This window comes from Myotis yumanensis, unplaced genomic scaffold (assembly GCF_028538775.1).
Source record: "Myotis yumanensis isolate MYYU_CA2020_CCGP unplaced genomic scaffold, mMyoYum1.0.hap1 SCAF_8, whole genome shotgun sequence".
In the NCBI taxonomy this organism is placed as follows: domain Eukaryota; kingdom Metazoa; phylum Chordata; class Mammalia; order Chiroptera; family Vespertilionidae; genus Myotis; species Myotis yumanensis.
This window is the reverse complement of record NW_027223759.1, coordinates 44,336,012-44,353,832: the sequence shown is the minus strand read 5'-3', so window position 1 is coordinate 44,353,832 and position 17,821 is coordinate 44,336,012. Positions and strand designations below refer to the sequence as shown.

Genomic DNA, 17,821 nt, shown 5'->3' with positions numbered 1-17,821 from the left:
AAAAATGTAACAATCTAAATTAGCAGTAATTCCCTTTCCTCCCAATTTTCACATGTACTTATGTACTTGTTTATAACATAACTATTAGAGACAGAATCTAGAATTTGTTCACAAGTAAATTGTTTCATAAATCAGATAACTAGTATTATAGCTTATCTAGTTGTAATAAATAATAAATGGAAACAAGTGAATTCTGGCCTCATTTTTTGGTTTAGATTCAGATCCTAATTTAGCTAAGAGGGTAATTAATGAAAAAAAAGGGTAATCAATGACCCACTTTTTTTTTTTAGAACTATATTGACTGCTGAGCTGTTTCCATGCTTCCTCTAAGCTTTTCTTCTTTGGTTCAAGGTTTCTTGATTTTTTCACTTGAGATTTCATCTCCATTTAATTTCTTTTTTAATATACTAGTTAACTAATGTTTCTCCGATGAAAGTGAAATTGGGAAAAATTAAGAGAAATCCTAAAAACTATTTTGTTTTAAGCAAAATGAAGGCTTAAAATGTGCAACTTCCTTCCCATTTGAAATTTGGCTTCCGACAGTGCTTTGCAAACTTTGGGTTGTGATTGATTCTGTCATTTATAAATTATGGCAAATCTCCTGCAGCCAAACATGCCAATAAATAAATTCTCCCATAATTCCCTGGATTCATTTACTTCCCTAATCATGTACCTTCTGTGCAGTGCCCGCTAATTTTGTGGTATCTGTTTTCCTTTGTTTAAATTGATCCTAATTTCTCTTTTTACTTCTGTCCTCTCTTCCCTTGTGATAGCTTCTCTTGCCTCTTGCTGCAAGAATGTCTGAGGAGTCTTACTTTGAATCTAAGACAGAGGAGTCAAACAGTGCAGAGATGTCATGTCAGATCACGGCAACAAGTAACGGGGAGGGCCATGGCATGAACCAAAGCCTGCAGGCCATGATGCTGATGGGCTTTGGGGATATCTTCTCAATGAACAAAGCAGGAGCTGTGCTGCATTCTGGGATGCAGATAAACATGCAAGCCAAGCAGAATTCTTCTAAAACCACATCTAAGAGAAAGGGGAAGAAGGTCAACATGGCCCTGGGGTTCAGTGATTTTGACTTGTCAGAAGGTGACGATGATGATGATGACGGTGATGAGGAGGATAATGACATGGATAATAATAGTGAATGAAAGCAGAAAGCAAAGTAACAAAATTGAAAATGTTTGGAAAAAGAAAATAAACTTGTTATCTCAGTCTGTACAAAAGCCAGGAAGGAGGTAGAAAACCAAGTATTTGTAGGCCAATTGCATTTCTATAACAGTCATTTCTTTATTGATTTTACTTTTGATTTGTTTTTGCTTATAGAAAAATGGGGGTGGGGGAAATCAAGCCAAAAAGGCATATGAATCAGCAAATGTGGTGCCTGATTATAGAAACTTGTGATTCCATATACAATATAGGATTTTTAACTAATGACATTCTGGCTTTTTTTAATTTAATGAATACTTTACAGCTTGTATTTTATTTTATTTGATTTCGTTTATTCAGTTGCCTAGGAAAACTTACGTTTTGAACAAGCACTCTTAACTCGTAATCTTTTTTGACACTTCATTTCTTGTAACATACTACTTTTTTTTTTCTTAAGGCGATACACTGTCCTGTCAGAAATAATTGGCAGTGACTACAAAATCCAACAATAAAAAAATTGAAATGAAAGGTTTAACAAATACTTCCTCAGAAATACCTATATGCCGAGAACTTTCAAAACTTAATAGCACAACTAGTCCAAGTGAGACCTGAGAGATGTTCTCCATAGTACATTCGAAGGAGAAATACTCTCTTCTGTAAACAGCAGCACATGTCACAGGCTTTCAAACCAGTGCTAGCCCTGGAAGCTTCTGAACAACTGTCATCTAAGGCTCACCTTCTCCTGTGTGCAGACAGGGATATGGTCTTAGGGACCCTTGCAGGCAGTGTGTTGACACAGGTCTGCCCTGCACTGCCGGTAAGGGCGTATGCGTGTTTGTTTTCCAGAGGGGCCTGATAATCTTGGATCCTAAATATATGTACAGATTTTTTAAAGAAGGAAATAAATATTATAAAAGGAATGGCAAAGATAAGTCCTCACTACTTAGGCAAAAGTGCAAAAGTGCGAAGACAGGGCCTTCGGGGCTGTCTGTTTTGAACCCTAAGTGATGCTGGAGTTGAAGAGAAGTAGATGCAGGCGCAGCTGTAAAAACCTGGAGATCGTCTCTGAATGTTACCACCTATTTGTTAAACCTTTTTTAAACTATAAAACACTGTTTAAAAAAAAAAAACTACAGAACATTTATAGTTATATTTTTTTAAAAAGGCAAAAGAACAAAGACTTTTTTTTCCAGCCTAAATTAGAGAGCAGTGCTGTTCATTTGACTATTAAATCAAAGCACTTTTGGTGATTCTTTTTATGGAAGACTTAAGAAAGGATATCATCACAGATACTATCTAATCCTATTTCCAAGTATATTTGATCATAAAAAGCCTCTTGGAATTTGAAGCATGGCGTGCTTCTAATCCCCATTAAAAGCTGAAAAATACCACAAAATGATCAGTACACTGTTCCAGCTTTGTTTGGAGAAAAATAACGAATAAAATGGTCTGCGTGCAAGATGTAGAACAGCCTATATAAGTAGAGTGATAAAGAGAGGGATATGAAGTCAGATCATGATTCAAAGCCCTGCGTCCACTTGCTGTACAATCTTGGGCAAATTATTTAACCTCTGTGTGTCTGTTTGCTCATCTCTAACATGGGAATGATAATAGGATCTATTTTAAAGAATTTTTGTGAGGATTGTTATTATTATTATTATTATTATTATTATTAAATAATACATGTAAAGCACTTAAGTAACCAGGCCCATAGTAAATGGACAGTTAATGTTAGCCGCTGTAATTATTCCAGTGAAAAGACAATAAAAAATAAATGGTTTCAGTAACCTTCTGGAAAACTATCGACTTTAAGTGATATTTATTTAGTATGAAATGAAATTAAATATTGATTGCTTTCCGGAAAGAGTGTGAGCTATAGATTAATCCTGTTGCTCTTTGAAGCTACCACCCACAGACTAGGTAAATACAGAAAGAATAGGTAAGCTTTCACCTGGAAAGGGGGTTCTCACATACCCATTCTGATATACGCACACCACAATAGAGTGCTGGTGACTAATGGGCACACACTTCAACAAGCATCCTGTCGCTCCCTGACTCAAGCCAAGCCGCTCAAGCAGAAAGTCTTGGAGTGGAGCAGAAGGGACGGTTTTCAACTCTTGACTTCCCAGCATGCCTTCGGACACTGTGGCTTAGCAACCTGAAGGAGAGAGCCAAAGACGGTAGTTTAAAAGCCTCTTGCACGTTTTACCAGGCAAAGATAGTCATCCATCCACAGATACTCACTGAGCCCCTTCTCTGTGCCAGGTGCTGTTCTAGGGAGCAGCTAGACAAAAAACCTTTGCACGTGTGGAGCTTACGTGCTAGAGAGCAGAGAGCAGCAATAAACAACACTAATACATCGTATAGAATGGGAATGTTTGGTAAGTGCATGCTGTAAAATGAACAGGGATTGAGGATAGGCCCATGGGGAGTGTTGAGGTTTTTTAATGTCTGGTCAGGAAAGGCCTCGCTGACAAGGGACTCTCGATGGGCTAAATTTGGGATCTGTGCACTTCATGGAAGAATGTAAACCTTGCCCCTTATTTAGGAATAATCAGCAATAAATTTAGAACAGATGAACTTAATGAAACTGACTTTTTTGGCTTTACGTGTAAATCTATTATGATTACACACAAAGTTTTGCTGCATTAGTAAAAACAGCCAAGTGGGGCCAAACGAGAAGGTAATAGGACTCCATACCAGACCCTGATTTACCATTAATTAGGTAATATTCGTTACTCTTTCACCTGCTGCCATTTCCCACCAATATTCCAAAGATGGTCATAACTCAGTCCTCTGCCATCAAGAAACAGCAAGGACTCGGGATCCAGCAGGTTGAACCCCTCAGGATCAAGCTTGAAACTGTTCTCCCCCGAGAATTAGGCTGCAGGTAGTTACCATATGGCACTGGCTATTCTACATTCTGTTCCAAAGCAACATCTTCCTAGGGTTTCCAACATTCCAGAAACCCAAACCATATAAGCGGGATTTTAAAGTAGTCTCACTCTGTGAAGATGAGAAGACTTTAGACTCTATTATTCGTTTTATTAATTTTATAAAGTTATTAGCCATATGGAGAAAATCTAATCTAATGTTAATTGTGCAGCTTCTAATTAATACCCTTTTCAGATCAGTTTTTGAAATGGCAAGTTATTGGTGTTTGCTCCATTTCCAATTATTTGACTTACAAAAATGTACACTTGTAAGAGAAAGAAACATAAATTTGAAGATTCAAAATGAGAATTGAAACTCTGAATTGTAGTAATAATTGTTGGAGCCATACAACTGAGAGCATATTACTCTTTCATCTTTTTCCCTTTACCCATAAAGGTGATCCTGTAGAATTTGATGGCACCTACTGGTGGTTCTCAGCTGAAGTAGTGCTGTCACCTGAGGGTGATTGGGAGTGCTGGGTGTCATGTGACTGGGGTATATTTAGTGCCCAGTGCCAAAAATGGTAACATCCCGAATGCCAGGGACAGTTACACCCAGTAGATAATTCCATCGTCCCTTCCTCCACTGAGAAACTTGCTAAACCTGGCAGTTTTAGAGTTCCATGTCTAATCTTTTTACCCCAAACAAAATCACCTGAGTCAAAAGATGCATTTTCAGAATTTCAGCTATGCAATCTGAATTTTGTAGGTTTGTGGCATTTATCTTAAATCTCCACTTGTGGGAATGGGTTCTTTCCCCATAAGAATGCTGGTGGAAACTTTATGAAACAGCTAGGTTTACTCTCCTGTTACCCCAACGCCACAATAACTAGAGGAAAACATCACTGAGGTAGCTACAGTTCTGCAAAATGGCCGGCTTCGTTTAAAAGGGCCCTTTTCCCACCAATCACAATGTAATATTTTATGTAAGTAACCAATGGCAAGAGGTTGCAGGCACGTGGCCCTCTTGTTTTCGAAGCTGTCGAACTGTTGAAGGCTGGGTTTGGCCAGCGATCTTTAACAGGCAGCAGATTAGTTAGACCTTAACACCAGCTGAAGCATGCCATCTTGAACCCCATTAAAATCAAGGAATTGCGGGTGGGAGAAGGTTGGGAGAGTTCCAGAAGGACTTCTGGAGCACTAGGATAACTTTACTTTCTGAGTTTTCATTGGAGTGGTAGGAATTTCGTGAAAGGTCACTTTAAAACTTATTCAGAGTTAAATACTGATACTGTCGATTGTCGTGATACACTAACCTTGCTGCAGCCTTTTGAAATTAGCAGTCTCACCAAACCACGTATGTAACAGAGCAGACATGTTTCTATAATCAGGTGCCTTTTACTGATTTTGAGTAAGACTGGTTTCCTGCTTAGATGTTCAGTGCTTTGACTGGGGCATCGCCTGGCGGCTCTAGAGGCAGCATTTCTGTGATGACAATGAGTGTCTACCAGGAAATCTGGAGGACTAGCCACGTTTTCTCTGATTCCAACTTATTTGCATTCTGTTGCCTGTGAGGAGCTTTCTGGCATGTGATTATTTACTTCAAAGTAGAGTTTCAAGCACCTCCATTAATTATTTTACATCGTGTGCAGAATAATATATCGTTTCATGTCAGATACAATACACTGCACATATTGCTTTTACACTGTTTTAAAATTTTGTACTAAATAATAGAAAATATTTATATTCTTTGAGTGTGAGCTTTGAATAGATGGCATTATCACTTTACTGTTTTGGGGGTTTGTTTTTGTTTGTTTTTTTAACAATTTTTTTTCTCAATTATTCTACTGCAATGTTATTCTGAGGAAGTCCTATGCCAAAATCTTGTGTAATGTTTGTATGGAAGATTAAATTTTACTCTTGTGTGGTAAGACTACTCAGTTATTGACTTCATCGTTGGAATTTGATATTCCGGCACAAAGTCCACAATGTATTTAGAAATCCAAGCTGGTGTCGTAAATTTCATTTTGATGTGAACTCTGCTTTCCTTTGTTCTAAGACTCCATTTTACAATAAACGTTTTGACAGTAAACCCTTTGTTACGTGTTACTGTGTATATCACATCTTAGACTCCGACGTCCTTTGAAGTCACACGCATTCACATGGGTGTGAGCTTTTCTCTCCTGAAATCAGGTGGAGTGTATGAATTTGTAAAGGGACGGGGTTCAGTCACAGGTGGATTTTTTTTCTTATCCCCCAAGAGAGACAGGAAGGCTTGAAACGCACCCTCAGCACCTACACTGACATGTTAACAAGGCACAGAACACATAAAGGAGACAGGATGCCGCTGTGTGGCTGGAGATCATTCACTCTCATCCCCGGTCCTGCCAAAACCAAGCTGTCCTGCAGCAGTGCCTCCTCTCACTGGTCTGTGCCAGCATCTGCAGAAGCCTCGCCAGAGCGGGTGCCACACTGAACCCAGGTCTTTCCCGGGCATCATCTGCAGGAGCCATCCTCAGAGCACCAGAAACTCTTCTCTCCTTTTGACATTAAAACCAAAGGTGTTGGTTTTGATAAGTTATTTCCTTTACAACCTTCATTCCAATCAAGAAATACTTATGGATCCATTTTGTTTAGCACAACATTTGGGAATGGTGTAAAAATCAACACACTGCACATCCCTCTCCTCCCTCGAAAAGCCAGCCCTGATGCAGGGAAATATTTTTGTAACTTAGTCTGTTGTTTCTTGAACTAATCAGGAAAGTTCCCTACTTCACATCGGTTTCCGTGATGGGAAAAGGAAATGGCATGTTTCTGCAGCTGCATCCAGCTGCCCTGCGAAGAAATAAACCTTGTCATGTATTTCCTTTGGTGAAGTTCAGTTTAGAGCAGCGGTTCTCAACCTGTGGGTTGCGACCCCTTTGGCGGTCGAACGACCTTTTCACAGGGGTCGCCTAAGACCATCCTGCATATCAGATATTTACATTACGATTCATAACAGTAGCAACATGACAGTTATGAAGGAGCAACGAAAATAATGTTATGGTTGGGTCACAACATGAGGAACTGTATTTAAAGGGCCAGAAGGTTGAGAACCACTGGCTTAGATCCTATTCCTCCTGTCGTTTTCCTTTTTGCATTACTACAGCAGGTGAGTGCCTGTGACCACTGATTCCTCCATAGACCGGGCATTTCAGAGGAGGGGAAGGGCAGTCCCCAGGGGAGGAGTGCATGGGGGCAGCCGAGTCTACAGAGAGCAGTAGGGATGGTGCCCTTGCAACGCATCTATAATACTCAGACTGCACACATTCATAGTCACTGTAACCAGTGGGGCTTTTTAAATTCTGCCTGGCCCCCAGAGTCGGCCTTATTTCTCCTTATTCTTAGACACACACTGCCTCTGGTGCCCTGGTCAGGCAAATGTGCCCTGCCCAGCCTTCCCCTCCCCAACCCCACCCCACTGCCGGTGTTTTGCCCTGTTGCTTCTCCTCGCCTCCTCTTCTCCTTGCCCTGCAGTGCCCAGCTCAAGCCACCATGCCTTCCATTTCCTCATCTTAGTCAATGAAAGCCTCCCTTCCCCCTGGCATACCCATAGACACTGAACTCTACACCGGAGAACTTAGCATTTCAGTAAATACAGCCTTCAGTGTTATTCGTTCAACAAATTGTTCAACAAAAATTTACCAGGTATTGTATGCCAGACACCGGGGTAGGCACTGAGTAACCCCAGAGGAGGGTGTCCTTGATCCTCCATGTGTAATCCATACCTGTTTTACCCCCCTCCCCCATTTCAATGAAAAGCTCCTTGTAGTCAGAGCCATGCCTTTCCGAGCAGGGTCTGAGCCTGTGAGTTCAAAATACCTTCGGGTTAAAATATTAACTCACCCACCCTCTGACTTTGAACACTAATATTAAAAATAACCAAATTCAGCTTTTCCCCAGCTCACCCACACAAAAAAATATCTGTAACAGAGGTTAAAAAGCACCTTGCTACAATTATCTCATGAGCAGTTCGACCATTTGGACAAGATACGTTAGTTAAAGCTGGTGGCTCTAACAAACTCTAATTCAAGTCACAGGAGACCCAGGTGTTTTTCAGGTTAAGTAGGGATTTCTTAGTCTATGGCCACGGGGCACTTACTGAAGGGGGTAGCCCTTTGGCTCTGAAAATGGTGCCAACTGAGGTCCTCTTGTGAAGGGACCTCTCCTGTCTGCGCGGAGGGAGTTTTGTTTGTTTTAGTTAGAGCCGCTCTGCAGCCTGGGCTGCTTAGAGCAGTTCCAGTTTCGCTTGTCCTTCTTCATCCCTATCTCCTAATATTAGTTTTTTTTTTTAAATATAATGCAAGCAAGACATTGAGTTAAACTCTTAGACATTCTCCTGTAAGAATAAGCATGAGTCGTCTGGTTACCAAATGGTCGCTTTGGAATTTTCATTAATAATCAAGCGTTCCTCATGTTGACTGAGAATTCCGAAGAACGCCCTGGCATCTGACAAATGCCAGACATTCCTTGACCGCCAAGCCCTATTGTGGGATATGAAAGGACTCAGTGTGCCAAGTACGAACAGAGAAAAATCTCAAGATGTACTGAGTCTGGCCCCGGCAGCTCACAGAGAGCAGTGAATGGTTACTGAGAGGTGGCTGCACCTGGTTGGCTTCTGTGGGCAGAATCCGGGGAGCCCTGAAAACTCCTCTTAAGGTCAGGAGACCTGTTTTCCGTTCAACCTCACCTGCAGGAGGAACCAACCAGAGCAGCAGCTGAGAGCTGAGACAGACAAGGGGCTAACCCAAAAGGACAATGATAATATGCTTGTTCTATTTCATTCCTGTTTCCCCTGCAGCTGCTGCCTTCCTTTGACATTGGCGCGTGGACCGAGGATGACGTGGTAAGCTGCTTCTGCTAAGGCGGCAGACGACCTGGGAGGGTATTCAGTCAGTGTGTCCGCAAGTTACAAACGCCTCGGGAACTAGAAGCTGACAAATTCCATGCTTTTCTGTTTTTAATGCAGCGATGTTTAAAATAAGGCCTCAAGAGCAAAGCAAGTATGGCTTCACATCTTACAACAGCATCCCACCTCCCTACTTGCTCTGAAAGGTGTCCCAGAATAAAATAATGAATCCCAATGACAAAAGCAAAGGACTGGTCTGGGATACCAAATGAACACACTTTTTTAAAAAGAATGATCTTAAGTTTTCCTAAAATTACCAGGGATGGACTTGAACCACGGCGGGGAAAGATCTGGTAAGAGCAGCACTGGACTGCGATCCTCCTAACTGGGTTTCCTTCCCGCCTTAGGCCAGTTCAAAAGCGACAGGTTCCATTTTCCCATCTTTACTCTGATCTTCCCAAGGAGGAATGGGCACGAGCTCTCAGACATTCTCTGCAGCTGGAGCCAGAGGAGCCCCAAGTTTTTGAGAGAAGTGGGCAGACTCAGCCAAAAGGAAGTCCTGCACCCCACCCTCGGGGAGAGACCCTGAGGGAAAGTCCTACTTAGCCCTTTGTATCTCTGTATCTGTTTCCTTAGTGAAAAGCGGTCTGAGAATTCTGGATCAGAGACCTCAGGGCCTTGTGCTCAAGGTCTCATTAAATGAGAAAGAAGGGGGAAAAAACTGTCATGCCAGCCTTAGCAGGCCCCCCCCCCCCCCCCCCCCCCCGCCCCAGGAAATGGGGCCAGGTGCCACAGGTACAAACTCACCACCAGAAACTCCGGGGAAGGTCTGTTTACCTAACTCAGCCTGGTTTCTGGGCCAAGGCATTTCCCTCCCACCTCCGTGTTTGGTGAAGTAAAAGTGCTTTCAACATCAGCTGGCCTCTGGCTTCTACAGGGAAAGGAAACTTGGTACCAGTTGCATCTATTTCGTCCCATTCGCTGAGCCCTGGTGATTCTAAGGTTCCTGCTTAACAGGGAAAGAGGACATAGGATCTCCTTTATTCAGGGCATGGATAGAATCCCTTTATCCCCAGTTGCAGCGTTGGTGCATTGAATTTGAGAAGTTTTTTAAAGGCTATTTTTAGTCTTTGTCCTGGGGTTCAGTGATTTTCAAACCATTTAAATAAAATTCCAGGATCAAGGCCCCCCAAAGACTCGGTGGGACTGGAGCTGGCCTCCCTTCTATCTCCCTTGCCCAGGGTCATGTGAGAAGCTACCAGTGAACATGTGCCAAGTGAAATCCAAGCACTGGGTCCAACCGCATCCTACATAAGAAGCTCCATGCGTTAGCTTGTCTGGGCCACATACCTACTCCGTGACCAGGCCCAGAGCAGAGGACAAAGTCTACCCGTTTCTCTGTCCACTGCTGTGTGGTCCCTGTTACTCATACAATTGCTGGCGAAACCAGTGCCCCTCAACAGCGCTGGGGACACAAATGGAAAACCATTATGAGAACCTTCTTGAAAGGATTTTTAAATATTTTTTCCTCCCAGATAAGGAGGAAAACCAACATCCCTCAAGTGTCCAAGACCCCCAAAGAGAGAGCGAGAAGGAGCTCCAATGTGAAAGCTTGAAGTTTTAAAATCATAAAAAGAAAATTTTCTATTTTACCTTGTGGTTGAGCCAAAATTAAAGATATTTTAACCTCTTGAGAACTATGGATTTTACTGCTAAGTCTGGCTGTGGATCATGTATGAATCTTGAAAACTCTGTATGTCCTCTCTTTCACAGTATTTTTGGGTTCAGCAGCTCGTCAGAAAAGGCAAGTGGACTAATTTACCTTCTTAATTCATGGAGTTAACTTCGCTGTGGACATGCTGTCATCTAATTTTATTCTGCCTCCTACTCCCTCCCTCCAGGTGACTCTTCAGCAGAGATGAGCGTGTACGCGAGCTTGTTTAAGGAGAACAACATCACGGGAAAGCGGCTGCTGCTCCTGGAGGAAGAAGACTTGAAGGACATGGGCATTGTCTCCAAGGGGCACATCATTCATTTAAAGGTACCTCAGAAAGGGAGGGCAGTCAACAATCTTCACTGAGCGCCTGCTCTGTAGCCGAGCACGTGGTCTGTGGGCGGCTGAGGACAGACACACAGCTGTGCTGGTTGTACCGAACCACATCCACACCAGCTGATTATTAGCTGCTGCTCCAGGGGGGACCCTACTTCCTCCTCATAAGCCAACATCTGACACCGCAGAGGTCACCTGGATACTCCTGATGCTCACCCCCAGGTCCTCAGGAAGTCTCTAGACTAGTGGAGAAGACAGGTATTAATCATGCAACATTGGTAACATGACAGATGTAAGCAATGCCACAAAGAAGAGGTGAGGTTGGGATGAGGAGGGGCTTCTGTGAAGAAGTTGTGAAGGAGTTAAGAGCTGAAGAACAAGTAGGTGTTAACCAGGTGAAGGGGATAGGAAGAGGTGTTCTGGGGGGAGAGTGTGCCTGTGGAAAGGCCCGGGTAAGAGAAAGCTTGGTGTGCAGAGGTCCCGGAAATAAGGCAGCGGGCACCTCAGAATGGCATCCCACCCAGAACAGCAGGATGTAACTTTGTAAAGGCCAGAGAGGCTAGGTGTCCATTAGGAATCCCTAAGTGTGACGGAACTTGTCCATGGATTGGGAAGAGCCTCAGCACTGCAGCACCTCAAGTGATAGGAATGTGTGTATTCAATTTGTAATCTTCACAATTTTGACCTGCAATAGACACACCATACATGTGCTTTAAACCCTCATTTTCTCAGGAAATTCTAACAATGACCCCAAAACTTCAGTCTTGAACCGTTTCAAAACTAAACCTCTATTTTTATTGTTCCTTTCTTATAGTTTAGCAACCAGATCTGTTTGTTTTAGTTACTGAAACCAAATAAGAATTTCTGGCATCTTTGCAGCATTGCTATTAATCAGAGGTCAATATTGAGCAAGATCTTAGGATAAAATCAAGTTTGCTCCCCAAACTTCCTCAGTCCCAGTGTGGGTGGATGGAGGGGTGGGCATAGGTTAGAAAGAAGAGAAATATAATAAAGAAGGGAATGTAGAAAAACAGCTTCCATCCAAATCCACATCTTCACAAAGCCTCAACCAGCATGCCAACTATTTTCCCCTTTGCCTCTATTAGAGCCCTTGACACTAGCCTTTCTAGGGAAACCCCCTGTGGTCCAAAGAGAACCATCTACTTGCATTTTATGTAGGCTCTGGATCCATGGAAGGGACATCCTTATAGCTCTCAGCAGCCCTTAAGTCAGCGGTTCTCAACCTGCAGGTCGCCAACCTGTGGGTCTCGACCCTTTTGGGGGTCGAATGACCCTTTCACAGGGGTCGCCTAAGACCATCAGAAAACACATATATAATTACATATTGTTTTGTGATTAATCACTGTGCTTTAATTATGTTCAATTTGTAACAATGAAAATACATCCTGCATATCAGATATTTACATTACAATTCATAACAGTAGCAAAATTACAGTTATGAAGTAGCAACGAAAATAATTTTATGGTTTGGGGTCACCACAACATGAGGAACTGTATTAAAGGGTCTCGGCATTAGGAAGGTTGAGAACCACTGCCTTAAGTGATGGCTTAGCTTCAACCTTAATGTCTTTTCCCTCTCGGTAGATGGGCAGGAAACCTCATGCATATGCATACACCTCAAAGGCTGACAAATATTAATTTAATCTCGACCTCTGCGTGTGGGCAAGTCCATCCCCAAAAGTTATGCTGGCTTTGATGGGCTATAGTAGGAAAAATTATTTTTCTAGTACAGAGAAGTGTCAGGGTTCCAAGAGAGAAATCTGGTAAAGTTTATGTTATTCGACAGCTGCCCAATAAGATGCTCCCACCTCTCCTTCCCCTCTGCTGGCTTTGAAAAGGGACCACACTCCTTAAGGAGCAGTCAGGAAGAAAGGGGGGCAAGCTGTGACACCTCACCAAAGCCCATGGTGATGGAGATATTCCCAGACTTGGCCTAGGACAGCCAGAGTGCCCTCTGCATGCCAAGTTGGTATCATGAAGGCAAGCAGTGTCCAAACCTATTGGCTGTTGTTCAACAAAGTCAGCGAATGCCTACTCATTGCAAGACTGGGCCTGAGAAAACACAAAGGAGAATTCTTCCCCAAAGGAATGTATGTCCTGGAGAAGAGATAAAGCATGTACATACATACAACTTCTCATAGTACAGGGTCTTGGCAGTTTGGAGGAAAGTTACTACTGCATTACCTCTGCTTGGGAGGGGCAGTGGGGGACAGAGAGGGGAAGCATCAGGGGGTGGGTGCCCTTGAGCTGGATCTTGAAGGAAAGACAAAATTTGGAATGTAGATGGGAGTGGGAAAGGAAAGAACATTGGTCGAGATAGAATAAGGAGTTAAGAGAGAAGAAGAGCAGCAGAAGAGACTATAAGGGAACAGTGTGTGTCTCTGTCTGAAGGAAGCCCAGGTGCAGGGAACTCGGGATACACAAAGCAGGAGGGACGTGGACAGCGTATGACTTCAGGCCTGGGATCTGGGATGGGACCTGCGGTCTGTGGGGACTATTGGAAATTTTGAGAATTGACATGTTTAAAACTTTGCTTCTGGAAGTTATCAAGTAGATTAGAAAGGAAAGGCTGGATTTTGAAAGACCAGTTCAGAGGCTGTGGTATAGAGAATGATAAGGCCTCGCTAGGGTAGGAACGTGTGAATGGAGAGAAGGAAGGACAGCACAGGTAAGAGAGCTGTGGGAAGTAGCACAGGGAGCAGAGAACAGTGTCACTGAAGCCAGAGGTTGAAAAGCTTTATAGAAATGGTCCGTGCTGCGGAGAAGCCCAGAAACACAGGCGTGGAGAAAACACCACTGTGGGAAGCTGCCAGGTGGGGTGGGGGCAGCAGTGTCCTTTGCTCCAAAAGAGGGTGTGGCCACCCTCAAGACTCCCCTCAAGCTACCAGGTGAGTCTGCATGTGGTTCTCAGAGCGGTGGACCCTCCGCCTGACTGCCAGAGCCAGGCTGTCTGAGAGGGCCACGTAGTGGGGCTCAGCCAACAGGCAACACTGTTAAACTCAGCCACATGGTGGGTAATTCTGACAAGTAAGCTTATATCTGAGAGGGAAAAACTAAGGAAAAAGAGTCATGGAAACTTGCTCCAGGAGGGAACTGCATATACTTGGGGTACTGAGGATGCACAATGCTTCTAGCTGGGCTTTTTGGGATGGGGTACTGGATGCATACCTCCAGACTAGAGGAGCCCTCGTGGTACTTGTCAGAACTGTTTTACACACATACACACACACACACACACACACTGATGGGGAGAATGGGTCCTTCATTCTCTGCTCTTTCACTAATGCAGGCACAGGCATTTTTGTATACATTCTCTAAGAGTCTCAGCCCTTGAACAGGAGGTCATTGGAGTGGTTCCTACCCTTCCGCTGCTCAGTGGTCCCTTTGAGCCTGTCTTGGCTCCCTCATGTGGAGGGGCCGCGTACAAGGGATAGGGCTGAACGTCCGATAAGTGTTCACTACATTGTCAAGTGTCAACAGCTTTCATTTCACTTTATAAAATGCATCTAATTTTTCTCACATTGGCACTTTTTTACTCTCTACATGATATGTTCAGTTCACAGAAAAGCCAGATTACACCTGATGAGTATAAGAAAGAATCATAATTTAAATTGTCCTCCTGTCCTTTAAGAGTTCTTTGTGCTTCATTGGGGGAGGGAGTGTTGGATACATACCCATAGAAAAGCCCTTATAAAGCAGCAAACCCTTCAGTGAGATTTCAGCCTTAATGAAGGTCTCTGGTGACATATTCATGTTCTTTGTTGTTTTTCCCAGTTACTCGGGGTGACAACTGCATTCTATACCCTGGAACATCAGCTTGTCACTATTATACCGGTGGTTGAAGTATGGTTTTATTTATTGTTTAGTCTGAGACTTAAATTCTTAAATATCTTCCTGTTCCATTAAATAATTACCGACTGCATATAATACTGTGAACAGTCAGGTTTATTCTCCATAGATGTTGGATATTAACATCCCCAAGACATTTTATGAACTACATAAATAAAGAATGCCTTTATATGTGCACAATAATTTTAATCCTCTCGGCATTATCGGACCATTAATAAAGCCATGTGATTTTTTTTTTACAGTCGGCCATTGAGAAATTAACCCATGATTATCTAAACTTGTTTCACTTCCCACCACTAATTAAGGTAAGTAAGGTTTTTTTTTTTCTTACTGAGAATATGCTTTTATCGACATATGCACCTGCCACCTCCACACCTAAATTTGCCAATGTCGGGAACTGTTGTTTGAAGTGAAATTTAATCATATCTGTCCAACAAGAGGCCCTTTGAGAGAAGCTCAGGATGTGTTTAAATTGGACACCCTTACTCCCTGAAAGTTGAATCATTAACAATACATTCATGATAAGAGCCACACATGTCACCTTAGTGGCTAGAGGATGGAAGTGCCAACCTCTGGCCTCCCACCTGGCTCTGGAGACCTTTGCCTGACTCATAGGTCACTGAAGGAATTCACATACCTGAGCTCAGGATGGCCACTTGCATTTTGGGGTGGGAGGCTTATTGTTTGAACAACGTATTAGTATATGTGACATATTCTTTTGAATATAGTCTAAAGGTATATGGTTTACTGTGTTATTAAATAAGTAGATACTTGCTCATTTTTTTAGATTTTTAAATTTTTTATTTTAAGAAAATACAGAGCTGAGGATCATTTTACTTCTACTGTGGTTGATATAACAGATGTTTGAAAACCTAAATAAGCTTACTGACTGCTGAAGCTTTCACATTTAAGTAACTGTGCTTAATCTTCACATTACCAGTTGTTTATATGGCTTATATTCTCACTGAACCAGTTTTTAACATCGTTTAAAATGACTAAAAGACTAAGGTCTCCAATATCTATGAAATAAGTAAATGCACATTAATAAGAATTAGAACACTTACTCTCTTCAAGAAAAAACATTAGTGACTTGTTCCTGAATTGTCTATGCATCACTTAAGAAAATTAACTTGGAATTTTTGTTTCAATTTTGATAGCAAATATCATACGACTTAGAATCCATTCACCAGTCTTAAACCTTAAACTCACATCCCATATCTTAATCTCCAGATACTTGCTCTTAATACACCGAAATCTTCTCATTCATTAACAAGTATGGTTCTCCATCTCTAAGCCCTAGAAGGCTCATTTGTTCCTCTGCTTGGTCCTCCATCCGCATATGCTCTCGGAACTGCTAATTCCTCTTTGGGAAGAGTTTGTAAATATTTTGAGTGCTGTGAAACCTTCAAGGTAAAGTCTCTCAGTGCATCTCCAGTGCTCAGTGCATTTCTGGGGTAAAATTACACGATGCAAGAAGCACTGTGGAAAATGTAAGCCTGTGACATTCAACCTGGAGCGGGTGAGATAAATCGCTCGGCAAAGTTCTCAAAAACTTAAGATGTCATTCCTTTGCTTTAAGTAATTGTCATCTGAAGCTTATTCCAAAAATAACCAAAAGTTAAAACATATATTAGAATGGAAAAACTGGTGCTGAGAAAGCATCTCTTTTACATGAGAAGTAAAAGTAAAAACTCTATCTAGAATAAATGGTGTTTGGTTTTCTGTTTTAGGACTCAGTAGGTGAACCTGAAGAAAATGAGGAAAAAATAGTGAACCTTGAACTTGTTTTTGGTTTTCACTTGAAGCCAGAAACAGGCCCACAGGTAAATTGTATTTTAAGTTGTTTGGATAAATTTCAACCTAATTTATTCTTTTTCTCTCCTGGTATTCTGTGGTTTTATACATCCCCCCCCCCCAACCCCCTCCCAGCTGGGGACTTGACTCTGAGTAAATTTATAGACTTTATAAAATAGACTTTAGTTGAAACTGCCAGCTGCCTCTGTAATCCCATCTAGGAATCTTACTCTCTTGCCACCCAAACCCTCAAGGAAACAGTAAAGTGTGGACGGAAAGGGGTGAATACAGACTGAGTGTTTACGCTGCTTTGCATCACAGCTGCTTGTTTCCTCTTTCTTAAGGGGAAGCAGTTTTTAATATCAAGAATAAAACAACTCTGAGAATGGAACAGTAGGCAACATGGAAACTCAAATTATCAGCTCTAACTAGGGCAGCAGGACATTTGACCAAGATTCATTCAGGCAGGCTTTCGCTCTACGTTATATTTAAAGTCTGGGAAACTTCTTTGGCCCAGGCAGCATACGAATTGGAATCATAATAGGATGGTGTTATTTTGGATTCCCACAGATAACTAGCAATAATGACACCTTCTAATTGAGCACATATGATATTCCAGGTATGCAGTACTGAGGTGTTGATGTTGTTTTCACCCATTTACGAATGGGGAAACTGAGGCTCTGAAAGATAAAGTAACTTGTCCAAGGGTTACATGGCTAGCAAGTAGCAGAATAAGGATTTGAATGCAGGCCTCTCAGACCCCAGAACCAAGCTTTTAACTACTGCACGATTTGTACCTTTCCTTGGAGGCAGCCAGAGACCTTGTAAATGCAGCTCCTCCAAGCATGTCAAACTTGCAGCCCGCGGGCCACAAACGATGCATGTGGCCCAGCTGTGAGTTTGACATGCTTGCTAGCCAGTTGCTCTGATAGGGCTGGTGTCAGCCCACTGGCTCTTCACTAATTAAATGAGGCTGACCCAGGCCATTCCTGGAACCAGTGCTTGGGAATGAATCGAAATTGTTGCAAAGGGTTGAATTTTCACCAGGGGCTTCCAAAGATGCTCTTTCTAGACACCTGACAGAGTGTCTTTCCTGCACTGCTGCAGCTGTATTGATGTTTTTGCAGAAGGGAAATATTTACTTCCCTTGTTTTAGCCACATAACTTGGTTGAGTGAGAGCTGCTCTCTCTCCA

At 42.5% G+C, this 17,821-nt stretch overlaps 1 protein-coding gene across 4 annotated transcripts in view; it reads left to right on the top strand.

Annotated features, from left to right (window-relative positions):
• Positions 1-17,821, top strand: part of MAP3K20 (mitogen-activated protein kinase kinase kinase 20) — a 143,891-nt gene that overhangs the window by 99,729 nt on the left and 26,341 nt on the right. For 3 of the 4 annotated variants that reach the window (XM_070422739.1, XM_070422738.1, XM_070422737.1), the window contains 5 exons: positions 8,866-8,910; positions 10,687-10,717; positions 10,815-10,954; positions 15,076-15,138; positions 16,564-16,656. In XM_070422739.1, coding sequence (XP_070278840.1) covers positions 8,866-8,910; positions 10,687-10,717; positions 10,815-10,954; positions 15,076-15,138; positions 16,564-16,656 — 372 coding nt within the window. Of the gene's footprint in view, positions 1-773; positions 6,123-8,865; positions 8,911-10,686; positions 10,718-10,814; positions 10,955-15,075; positions 15,139-16,563; positions 16,657-17,821 lie in introns of those variants that run through there. The other variant, XM_070422740.1, reaches the window with a different exon arrangement.